This window comes from Neomonachus schauinslandi, chromosome 9 (assembly GCF_002201575.2).
Source record: "Neomonachus schauinslandi chromosome 9, ASM220157v2, whole genome shotgun sequence".
NCBI classification, from domain to species: domain Eukaryota; kingdom Metazoa; phylum Chordata; class Mammalia; order Carnivora; family Phocidae; genus Neomonachus; species Neomonachus schauinslandi.
In genome coordinates, this window is record NC_058411.1 from 121800898 (window position 1) to 121814065 (window position 13168).

Below are 13168 nucleotides of genomic sequence, written 5' to 3' on the forward strand. Positions count from 1 at the left end.
AAAAAAGAGAGAAGCAGATGTGATGGTTTTGTATGTTTGTATTTGGGGCATCATCGTCACGTGGGATATGTTTATCAGAGTCCCTTTAGTAAAGTAACCTCTCTTACAACCCAAGCCACATGGGGAAAGCCTGAACCAACTGCTTCTTGCTTTAAGTATATGAATATGTAAAACAAAGCAGTGTGGTTTGTGGCCTTCAGCCGAGCCCAGGGCAGCTCTGCTGAACTGAGTTAGATGTAACTTAAGACCCAAAAAAGCAAGACTGGTGATCTTTCGTGATGCTGCTGTGTACTTGCGTAGTAGACCTGCAGCTCGCCTCTTTCTGAATGGTTTCACGACTCAGAGTGAGTAAGTGCCATATGCCAGGTGGTGGTAATGTTAGCTCAGCAGCAGGGAGGCCTGCAGGAAGAGTGACAGGCGTGCGGGCGAGTGTGTGTGTGCGTGTGGACACGTGTGGGAGTGTCTTTGTGCGTGCACGTGTGTGTGTGCATGCATGCTCGCAGAGCCACACACCCACCCCACTCAGTTCCTGTGGTTGTCCCCCCCCCTCCCCCCCTGCAGAAAAGCGACTCTCCCGGGGGATTTCCCACGCCAGCTCGGCAATCGTCTCCCTGGCCCGGTCCCACGTGGCGAGTGAGTGCAACAATGAGCAGTTCCCCCTGGAGATGCCCATCTACACATTCCAGCTGCCAGATCTGAGCGTGTACAGCGAAGACTTCAGGAGCTTCATCGAACGGGACTTGATTGAGCAGGCGACCATGGTGGCTTTGGAGCAGGCAGGTGAGTGGCTGGCCCCTGGCAGGCCCATGTTGCCTGGGCTCAGGGAGCAAGCGAGGCTGGCCTGACTTAGATCAGGGAGCAAGGGAGAGGCATGTTGTCTGACTCAAGTGTTTTCAATTCAGACTCTAGGTACTTGCAGCAGACCCCCTGCTCTGCAGACAAGCTCTGCTCCAGCCCAGCACCGGCCAGTAGGGGTGGATGACAGTGTGGTGCTGAGACCTCTTGAGTTTTCCCTTTGTTCCCAGACCCAACCTGCCTAGGCCGGCCCCCTCTAAAGAGGACTCTCTGTGGTTTTGCCTTACTTTTCTCCTGTTTCCATCTAACCCTCCCGTGGGTGTTGAATGAAAGGCAAGACCATGGGCTTTGAGAAAAATAGGAGACCGTCACTTCCTATGGACATGAGCAAGTTAGTAACCTCCCTGAGCTTCTGTTTTCCTGCAAAGATGGGAAGACAGGTGGTGGCCCGGTGAAGCTATTTGAGTATGAAATGGCACGTGCCTTGTGTGGCTGTCATCTCCTGCCCTCCCAGCCTTCCCGGCCTCCAGGTTGAAGAGACACAAACCCTGACTTCACTCTCCCCCTTTTTCTTGGCATGTCTTCTGACATCCCAATGAGGAAGAGATCTGGGGAGCAAGCCAGACTTGTCTTCTTTGGAGTTCCTCAGGACAAAATAATTAGTTCAAAACAAATGTCTAAAGCAGATGTAGGTTCTTCCTGAGACAGAGCAAATATCCTATCTTATAACCATTTTCATTATATATCTTTGCAAAATCACATGTTCAGGGGCTTCTTGGACATGCGTCCAGAAGACTTCTATGCCCTTCAAAGGCCTGGCACCTGGAGGTGCTCCTGTGTGGCACCTCCCAGGGGAACAGGAAGGGGAGCCTCTGACTGAGCATGGTGAAGAGACGGTGTGTTCAGGCCTTTAGTCAACTAGTTCTGCTCTGTCAGGGAATCAGGCTTATCTCAGCTCTTCACCAAGACACAACTGAAAATGCCCAAGCCTTTGGAGTGTTGGAGAAGACCGAAGAGAAGGGTCTGTAGTTGGTACAATCTTAACATTGGCAGAAGGACCAGTCATCTCCTACCAGTCCTGGTAGCAAAGAGGCAAACAGTGAGAGTAGCTGATGGAGAAAGCTACTTATAAAAGGTGTGCCTTCTAGGAGAAGAGATTCTGAAAAAATAAATATTCCAACCACCTTCCTCCACCATCCAGGCTCTGACCAATGCCTCTCACCAGCAGAAGGGCAGAGAGCAGAGAGGCTATTGCTGGGGTCCGTGCAGGTCGGCCTGTGAGTGCAGAGTGGAGAGAGCACAGATCTGCAGGGCAAATGGGAAGCATCCAGGAAGTTGACACTTGGGTGTTTTCACCAGATCCAAGCTTCTGTGTATACTTGGCTTCCTTCCATTTCTTGTAGAACAATCCAGGAAACATCTTCATCCACCTGCTCCAAGAAGGAAAGCACAGAATTCACATAGACAAAGGAAGGGATGGTGGTTAGTGGGGCCTTATTAGTGCTGCGCATCCTGGTGATTGGTCTCAGCCACAGGACTCAGGGGAGCCTCACCCATGGGATGCTTGGTTTGAGAACAGGGTCCGCACTCCCAGTAACTCACTGAATGTGATGTTGTGGCTGCAGATGACTTGTTTCCTCAGCTGCTACAAAGCTGTCAAAAGCAACCCAAAGACTGACACCCACAGCCCTGCTCTGTCTTCTCTCACGGTCACTGACTGATCAACAGTCACCAAACAGTTCACCTGGATTAGCAATAATCCTAAACCACTCACTATGGAGGCTGGCTCTTTTAAAGATGCTTCTGTGTGAATAATTCAGATACGAGATTTTAAACAAAGGGTTCACTCTTCATACAGAAGTGGGAATTGGTATAGGTTAAGAAAGAAAAGCGTTTCGTGAGCTAATTTCTCTCGACTGCTACCCAGCTGGGACTTTATAACCTTAGGTCCTGACAATGGCTGGTAGCACCAGTAATGGTGGCTGCTTCCTTTGAAGGTGGAGTCCTGGTAAAGGGCGCAGCGCCCCCCTCTGGCACCAGGAGAGCTCCCTCCTTCGACCCTGCCATGCTTAGCAAAATCCTTTACTTCTTTGTAATGTCTTTTCTGTTATTTCTTCCATATGTTACATTTTTATCACTTACATCTTACCTTCTGGATTTGTATTTTAAAAGGGTACTATTGTACTCCAACCATCCAGCCTTGGAAAGCACCTTTTAAGAACCCAAACTTAACCAAATGAAGACGCTAAATTCAACACTGTTTCTGTCACATGCCAAGAGGATGGAGAGAACGGGCAGCAGGGATCCCCACCCAGCACTGGGAAGGCACCCCATCCATGCTGCAAGAAGCCTTGGGGAGGCTGGTTGGCTGCCCACCCCCCCGGCCCCCCCCACTTTGGGAAAATGCCCCTGGAGCAGCGAAAGTCTGAACATCAGGGCTCTGCCTACCACAGGGAAATGAGAAACTGAAAAACAATGTAGGCATAAAGAATAAATGTGTTCATTTCCTTAGCATAGAATTGACCCCAGCCTGCCATCCATATGAATTCTGTTGACTTCTTTCTTCACCTTCCAAGCAGGGGTGTGGACTAGATCATCCCTCAGGCCCTTTCTGTGCCCGGATTCTGGTGAGGACCTTGGCTCATGTCAGGTGAGCCCCAGATGGCCCCCCAACCCATCTGGGTGATGAGTATGGCCCACTAGGAGGCAGACTTATTCTCTCCCACCCAGGCTGTGCTCCTGTTGTTCAGGCACCACTGTTAATGTCCATGGGGAAGATGGAGCTCTACCATGAAACAGCGATTTGAGAAAGCTGCTCAGTATTGCCAGGTATAAAGTGCAAATTCCTCCTTGTCGTAATTTAATGCTCAGGACAGTTGTGGATAAGCTGTTGATATACATGTGTTGTACATCTACTATATACATGGGAGATTGATATAGATGTCCAAAAAAATCCACTTGCTCGAGGCATAATTCTAGCTGTCTTGGGAAGGAAATATCATCTCTGTCACAGAGTCTCGGGATGGGGGGTGCTTTCCCTGCCCTTGGGACTCTGCAGGAACCGGGGTTTATGTGGTCCAGAAAATTGGGCATAAATTGACCATTCAGTTTTGCCCCTGGTCCATCACAGGGGCTTGGCTCTACCTCTCAGTGCCTGCTAAGGCATGGGGCAGCCCATCTATTTGAGGGGCCTCTGTATTGAGTGGGGTGCCAGTCCTCACCTCCCACAGAACCAGTGCCATTCTCCCAGGCCTTAAATCCCTGCAGGGTACACCCCATGACAGTCTTGCAAGCAACAAAAGGACAGGTCTTCAGTACATACAAGTGCTGACCTGAGAGATGAAGGAAAAATGCCTTTCATTCTTTAATGATTACCTGCCATGGAAAATACAAGAAACCATAAATTTCTCCATCGGGTTATCTTGCTTCACTTATGTGTAAGGAGACTCCAAGATCATGGGTCTCTAGACCTGAGGAGTAAGCATTGGTACCTTGTCCAGAAGCCCACCACTGTGGGCAAGATGGTGTGTGATGCTTCAGCGAGCCTGTGAACCCAAAGGGCAGAGGCATGTCTGTGTAATATAGTAGTTACTGCATACCTGAGAAATTGAAATACAGATGTCAAAAAATATTTAGGGACCCCCTTGACTTGTGGTGTTGAGTCTCGGCTCCATGGAAGGATAGTCAGATTGAAGCAGATATGCCAGGGAAGTGGTGGGATGTGCAGATGTTCCAAAGGCTTCTGAGTCAGCCCAACGTGGCCAAGTCCCAGGTCAGGTGGGAGAACTTGGCCACATTACTTGGCCTTCTTGAGCCTCACTTTTTTACATTTCGAGTCAGAGATGTGTGAGAGCTGCCAAACCAAGACCAGTTCACCCAACACAACCCTGTGCTCCCATGAAACAGCTCATTGCAGGTGCTGGGGCCATGACTCTAAACCACACAGGTGAAATTTCTGCACTTGCAGAGATTAAATTCTAGTAGGGAAGAAAGACGATAAAAGGGAGACCATAAACGTGAAGTGAGGCGGTGAGGACCATTGCGGAAGGGGTAGGAAGCAAGGTAGGGGGGTACGAGGAGAAGGGAGGGAGACTAAGGCAGGCCTCTGGAGGGCAGGGAGGAGGGATGGAGACATCCGGCTCTGGTGTTCCCAGCAGAAGGGGCTTGGCCTCAAAGGCTTGCACACTACATAAGGAAGGCCAGGCATGGGAGCAGATGGAACAGGGGTTGGAGGAGTTGGAAAGGAAGGCAAGAGAATGGTAGCCAGGGGCCCAAGGAACCATTGTAAGCCCTGGGGACTAACTGTAGGTCAGAGGTGCAGTCCCAGGAGGATTTTGAACAGGGGATTGACATGTTTAGATTCGCATTTGATGCATTCTTGTGCTCTGTTGAGAATGGAGTCTAAGGGGGCAAGAGAAGAAGCAGGAAGAGCAAGGAGGAGGTAGCTGCTTTAGTTCAGGGGAGGTGGGGTAGCCAGCGCCCTGGGGGTAGCAGTGGAAGTCACAAGAAGAAGCTAGATACTGAAGCAGGATCTGCTTTGAAGGTGGACCCACGGGACTTGCTGATGTACTGGATGCGGGCCGTGGCAGAAAGAGCTGAGTCAAGCATGACCCCAAGAATGTTGCCCTTCCTTAGCACGCAGGTAGATGACAGTGCCGTGGGGAGATGCAGAACTCTGGGGGAGGGGCAGGTTTGGGGATGATGGACAGGTCAGGAGGGGCAGGCTAGGTCAGAGATCCTGGTGAGACTTGTGACATCGCTGTCCAGTTGAACATGAGAGTCTGGAGGTCAGGAGAGGCCCGGGTTAAGGATATAGATGCAGGAGTTAGCAGTGTGAGAAGAAATCCCTGGGGAGAGGTGAGCTTTCATAGCAAGCTCCCACCATAGCCCAGCACAATTCTGCTCTGTCTTGAATACCGGGTGGATGAAGGGGTCTGGAGCCGGACAGAAACGCCAGGGAGACAGACACAGAGAAAAACATTTCGGTCCTGGGGGAGGGACTTGCAGAAGCACAGGCAAGACCCAGAGAAGGGGGATCAGTGACCGTGGGGGGGGGGGTCTCTCCATAAGGGCAGTGATATTAAAAAGAATTACAGGGTCACGTTCAGGGCAAGATGTGCTCGCCTTGCTCCTGGAGACTTGTCACGTTTTATTTTCTTCGTGGGTGTTGAGCAAAATGACATCTTATTTTAAACTGTGTGGTAACCATCTGTTACAAAGCTCAAGTTAATTGGTCCCATTATCGTGCATGAATCAGGAACATTGCTTGGAAAAGGCAGAATGAGTGACTAATCGCTCCTCACCCATAATACCACCAGCCTCCCTCGACAGAGTTCACCTGCTATTTTCTTCTCTGCAGGCACTCAGGTTTTGTGGGCTTTTTTCCATTCACAGTGCCAGTTCCCACGTTTGTGTGTCTGTCTTCTGTTCTTAAGTGAAGTTATTGTGTGAGGAGATTGAATGACCGCTCTGTCAAAGCTAGAAATAGGAACTTTGTACCATGTTCCCAATCAGACTACTTGTGTGAAGAACGCCTTAATCGTGGACATCCAACCTGGGTCTGGATGGAGATGTTAGAATAGCACCGAGCCATTTTTGGTTCTCCAGAGGTTGGAAAGCACTGGCATTTATCATAGCTGGGTCATCTTCCCAGGGTGGTCACATCTGACTGACAGTCCTAGGAATGTTCTCAACTGCGTAAGAGTCTTGACTTCCGGAAGCCAACTGAAATCAAGCCACTAAGCCATGGCTTCCATCCCCCTAGCCAGATACTAAATTTTGTCATGACTCAGTTACCTTCCAAGTGTGACTAACTATGTGGGCTACAGAGAGATTTAGAAAGTGATACATTCTCCAGAAGAAATTTGAATGAAGGGAAGATGCCCCATTTAAGATGGCATTAATTCTCAGACCCAGAAAGATTACTTCTAGGTATACGCCATTCCTTCTAGATGAAAGATAACTTCAAGATGCTCAGGATTTCTTCCAGAGGGAAGATGACTTCTGGCCGTGCTGGTGAATTTACACCCCTGAGGCTCCTCTCCTGGGATGCCGGAATGTCCCACCACCAGGTGGAGAGCAGCCCCCCTCCCCCAGGAGAGGAAAGCTGCTTGGGATCTGACACGAACCAGATCCTGCTCATCGAGTATGCCTTCATGGTGTGCCCCATTTGAGGTAGATGAGCAGTTCATGGGCTGAATCACTATTTGTTTTAAGTTCTTGAGGATAATGAGATATCTAAGACACATGCTGGTTTCCAAAGCATCCTTTGCCTGGCCTAGTAGCAACATTAGTGACCAATCCTATGACATATTTTCTAGCAAGTGAACATGGTGGCATATAGGAAGGTAAGAATGAGAATCTGGGCAAGAACATTATCTAAATTGTATAAGATAAGCACCTTTTCAGGTAGCATTCCCACCCCCTGAAATGTCAGGTGCTTTCCCTGTTTTATATAAAGCCTCAGGTTGCTGAGAATGTTGGAAGGCTTTTAATAATTGGGGGGAGATGGTGCTATTTACATTGGATTCATGAAGTGGACAGAAAAAAAAATGGAAGAAATCTATCTTCTAGAGGTTCTGGAGGATGAGAATGGAATCCTACCAAAGGCTTCTAAAAGCTACAGTCTGTCCCCCCACCTCTGGGCAGGGCGCCTCACCTGGCCTGCTGTGACAGGCTCAGGATTATGCATATAAATCAATGTCACTGTGTCCCTCAGGATCAGAAGGTCATGCTTTCTCTAGGTCATCCTGCTCCTTTTCCTCGCAGCACTGGGGAGCTTGGGGCTGCTGGGACCCCACCTTTGCAGCTAAGTAACTAAGGTTCCAGCTTGCTTGATAGCTCTTGTTAGGGGAAGCTCTTGGCAAATAGAGACAGCTCTAGAGACCTAGGTGCTTCCTACATGGCCCTCTTCATAACATGCCAGGTTCCTTCTTCAAGACCAGCAAGAGGATCTCTCTCCTCTCTTCTCCCTCTCCCCTTCTCTGCCTTCCTCGCTCCTCCCCTCTCTTCCTTTCTTCTCTCTCCTGTCTCTGACCACCATATCCTTTTTTAAGGTCGTCATCTGATTAGGTCAGGCCCACCAGAATAATCTCCCTTTCAGGTTAATTGAAAAGTCAACTAATTACCTCTAAAAAAAACCCCTTACATTGCCAGGAAATGTAACCTAATCATGGGGGTGGCATCCCACCCACACTCAAGGGAAGGGGATTCCTCCCCGGGAGGTGGGTATCTTAGGGTCACCTTAGAAGTCCGCTTACCACAGATGCAGTGTTGTTATTTGCATTCTGACAATTCCCCTATGCTTAAATTTCCAGAACGGGAGCTTAAATCATGTAGAATATATTATGGTCAAAGGAATTTTCCCAACCTTCTCATGTGTCATTAGCCGCTTCACTTGGATCAGTAGTATATCTGGGTTGAATCCCACTCTTGATGGTGTCAGATCCAAAACAGCATGTTTTTGCATCCTCTGAGGAAACCAGGCCTTCTTACTGGGCTCTCTTGAAAGGTACGGTCATCTGGAATGGGGTGGGGTAAGCGCTACAATACTGTGCTTTTGATAATAACAGCCATCATGTATTTGCATAGTATCTACAGTGTGCTAAGTACAGTATTGGTATTAATGACCTCCACATCTCCCATCAGCTGCTCATATGATTTCCACTTTACAGGTAAGGAAGGGGAGACTCAGAGAAGCACCTCCACTCACCTGTGGGCACCCAGCCTATAAAATAGCAGAGCCATCAGAACCCGGCTCTAGGTGCCGCCCACCCTGGCCTTTCCAGGACACCTCCTCAGCTCTGCTTACAACCTTGCAAACTGTAACCTTTTCCCTCAGGCTATTTTCTGCTGAAAAATTATTTTCCAGATAATTGCATGATTTCTTTCTTGCCATTTGCAATGATGTGAATGGAGCTTGAGTGTATTATGCTAAGTGAAATAAGTCAGTCAGAGAAAGACAAATACCATGTGATTTCACTCGTATGTGGAATTTAAGAAACAAAACAGATGAACATAGGGGAAGGGAAGAAAATAGAAGGGAAGCAAACCATAAAAGACACTTAATGATAGAGAATAAACTGAGGGTTTATGGAGGGAGGTGAGCCGGGGATGGACTAAGTGGGTGATGGGTATTAAGGAGGGCACTTGTTGTGTTGAGCACTGGGTGTTATATGTAAGTGATGAATCACTTAATTCTCCTCCTGAACTTAATAGTACACTACATATTAACTAACTAGAATTGAAAAAAAATTTGAAAAGAAAAAAATAATAATTGCATGATTTCTTGATTTCCTTAAAAGAACAAAGAAAAGAGAAAATCTCTAAGGGATTGCTCTCTGAGAGGCCAAATATGAAGTAAGCAGCAAAGTCACTCAGTCATATTGCTGATGGCATTGAGCAGAAACATCAGATAAGGAGGCCAAGTGAAGAAGGCCCCACAAATTACAACAGTCCCCAATCTTTGCATCAAACCCTCCTCATTCTGACATGTGGTAACTGATCCTAAAGTCTCATAATATGTAGTGATCAGTGAAGCTCATGTGATATATCTAGTGAGCAGATTTCATACAATCAAAAAATATTCATTATCACTATTGTATGGTCACTGTTCTCATTTTTATTTGTTTCTGAGGAAAAAGAAAGCACCAAAAGGGATTCCATTTGGTAATCCAGATATTAGAAGTAAAAAGAAAGTGAGGAAAGTGTCAAAGGAATGGTTAGAAAATAGAACTTTCATGATTTAAAAAGTGGCAAAATAAAATTGGTGGTGGCTAGATCTATGAGACACCAGCCTATCAATAACTCATGTAGAAATAGGAAAAATGTGATGTTGAAGTATATTTTAGTGACAGTATGTATTAGTGATTTTATGACTTAGTCTTATTTTTATAGACTTTATAGTGTTGTGTTTATTGAAGGTGCCTCTTCAATATTTCAGAAACACTCTTGCGTTTCATGGGGAAAATAATGTGGAATGGAAATATTTGCAAACTGGGGCTTTCCAAGAGTCTTTCATCCAGCAAGCACCAGCTCTCAGGAATCTCACCCCCTGGACGTTTTCTTTGGCTTTCAAAATGTCTTTTCTGGTGCCAGTGGCTTTCAGCTCTCTCTCTCTTGTGATAGTCTCCAGAGCTAGGCTCAACACCCCTTCATTTTTTTTTTTTTTTGACTCCTTATCGAAACATAACACACATACGGAAAAGTGTGAAAACAGTTAAGTGCAGAACAGAACACATTCTAACGAGGACTCCTGTCAAGAAATTCAGATCAAGAATATGGACTTCTAACAGCACAGATTTATTTGGCCTCTATGTGAACTTTATATAAATGGAACCATGAAAGTGTGAAGTTCTGGATTCTTTCACTTACTTACTATTAAGCCTGTGAGATTCATTCATATTATTAAATGTAATTATAGTTCATTCTATCACTATCTCATATTGCAGTGTATACATATACCTCAAATTATTTATCCATTATATTGTTAATGGACATTTGGTTTCTTAGGCCAGGCTGCCATAACAAAATACCAGAAACTAGGTGGCTTAAAAAACAGAAATTTATTTTCTCACAATTCCAGAAGTCTCAGATCAAGCTGCCAGCCAATTCGGTTTTTGGTGAGGACTCTCTGGCTTGTAGACAGCTGCCTTCTGACTGTGTCCTCATGTGACCTTTCCTCAGTACATATGTGCAGAGACAGAGAGAACAAGCTCTCTGCTGTCTCTTATAAGGACATTAATCCTTTCAGATCAGGGCCACAAATTTATGACTTCATTTAACTTTCATTACTTCCTCAGAGGCCCCATCTCCAAATACTACTAGGGATTAGGGCTCCAACATATGAATTTTGGGGGAGATACATTCATCCATAACATTGGTTGTCTCCAGTATCTCATTACGAACAGTACTACTGTGAACATTCTTATAGATTTTTTTGGCGAACATATGTATATATTTCTTCAGATATGTACCTAGGAGTGGTATCACTAGGTCATGGGATTTTACACGTTTAAGCTTTATAACAATTTTCAGTGGATGTACCAATTTGCTCTTCTGTCTAGAGTTCTGGTTGCTCCATATTATTTGTCTTTTCATTTTAGTCATTGATGTTGGGTGATGGGTATTAAGGAGGGTACTTGTGTTGAGCCCTGGGTATTATATGTAAGTGATGAATCACCAAATTCTACTCCTGAAATTAATAGTAAACTACATATTAACTAACTAGAATTGAAAAAAATTTGAAAAGAAAAAATAATACATTATGGTCAAAGGAATTTTCCCAACCTTCTCATGTGTCATTAGCCGCTTCACTTGGATCAGTAGTATATCTGGGTTGAATCCCGTCTTGATGGTTTTGGATCCAAAACAGCATGGATGTCTACAGGATCTCTGATGATGCCTCCTTTTTCATTTCCAATGTGGATGCCTAGTAATTTCCTTTTATTTTCATTAATAATGTTGCTAGAAACTTCCAAATTGTACTAATTATTCAAAGAATCTATTTTGGTCTCTGTTGGCTTTTTTACTGTACATTTATTTCCTGTTTCTCTGTAATCTGTAACCTGTAATCTCTGCTCTTTGTTTTTTTTCTTTCATCTTCTTCCTTTGGGTTAGATATGCTACTCTTTTTTCTGGCTTCATGAGATGGAAGCTTATGCCATTACGTTTTCTTTGGCAGTGTGATATATAATGCTGCACATCTCTAAAGCAGTAAGTGTTTCTCTATACAGTGTTTTAGCTGAATATTACAATTTTTTGATCAGTTATTCTTTATCATTCAATTTAAAATATTTTCTAATTTCTCTTGTAATTTTTTCTTTGATTCACAGATTATTTAGAAGTATATTGTTTAATGTCTAAGAAAATATGGGATTTTTTAGTGTTTTCTTTTTCCAACGTTACTTCTTCTATAGTCAAAGAACATACAATGAATGATTTCAGACATTTAAATTTTGTTGACTTGCTTTATGAAGTTTGGAAAATATTCCCTATGAACTTGAAAAAAAATTGAATTCTGCCCTTCTCAGATATAGTGTTTTATATGTGTTAACTTTTTCAAAGATTTGTATTTATTTATTTACTTGAGAGAGAGAGAGAGTAAGAGAGAGAGCACGAGCGGGGGGGGAGGGGCAAAGGGAGAGGGATAAGCAGACTCCATGCTGAGCACAGAGCTCGACACAGGGCTCCATCCCAGGACCCCGAGATCATGACCTGAGCTGAAACCAAGAGTTGGATGCTTAACCAACTCAGTCACCCAGGCACCCCTTATATATGTTAATTATATCAATTTTGTTGATTTTTGTTGTTCAGATCTTCTCTATCTTTAACTGAGCTTTTGTTTACTTGTTCTACCAGCTAGTGAAAGAGGGGTATTAAAGGCTCCCCTGTGATCATGGGTTTCTCTATGTCTCCTTCAATTCTATCAACTTTTGTTTTATATACGTTGAAGCTATGTTATTGGGTACATACAGATTTAGACTCATTATTCCATACTAGTATGCTATGGTTTTAGTTTTGTTTTAATGTGCAGGTCAGATAGCAAAGAATTCTCTACTTTTGCTGGTCTGAAAATGCCATATTTCCCATTCATGTCTGAGGGATATTTCTAGGCTTTGCCAGTCACATAAGCTCTCTATCACATATTTATTCTCTCTCCTCATCTCTCCTACAAACACTCCTCCCACCCTCCCTCCCTCTCTCTGTCACACACACACACACACACACACACACACACACACACACACACCCCTTTAAAATACATAAAAGTCATTCTTCGTTTTCAGTCCTTATAAAAATAGACTGCTGGCCAGATTTGACCACAGGCCAAAGTTTACTGACTCCTGATCTATATTACTGTCTTCTACTTTGGGTTTATTTACGGTTTCTTTCCTAACTTCTTGAGATGAATACTTAAGTCATTAATTCTTAACCTTTCTTCTTTTCTCTTATAAGCATTTAAGATTCTTAATTTTCCTCAGGATACTATTTTAGCCAAATTCAAATACTATTTAGCCACAAATGTTTGAAATGTAACATTTTTGTTACAGTACAGTTCAAAAATATTCTTATTTTGATTTTGATTTATTCTTTGAACCATAAATTATTGGAGGTGTTTTTTGATTCCTAAATCTATGGAAAGTACATTAAATATTTCTAGTTACTTTTTTTTTTATTCTTATGTTATGTTAATCACCATACATTACATCCTTAGTTTTTGATGTAGTGTTCCATGATTGTTTCCATATAACACCCAGGGCTCCATTCAGTAGGTGCCCTCTTTAAAACCCATCACCAGGCTAACCCATCCTCCCACCCCCCTCCCGTCTAGAACCCTCAGTTTGTTTCTCAGAGTCCATCGTCTCTCATGGTT

General features: G+C 44.5%; 1 protein-coding gene across 1 annotated transcript in view; it reads left to right on the forward strand.

The window, feature by feature from the left end:
* OTUD7A (OTU deubiquitinase 7A) overlaps positions 1-13168 on the forward strand; it is a 201426-nt gene that overhangs the window by 81748 nt on the left and 106510 nt on the right. Inside the window, exon 4 of the mRNA XM_044918299.1 lies at positions 562-780. Within this exon, the coding sequence (XP_044774234.1) occupies positions 562-780 (219 nt within the window). The remainder of the gene's footprint in view (positions 1-561; positions 781-13168) is intronic.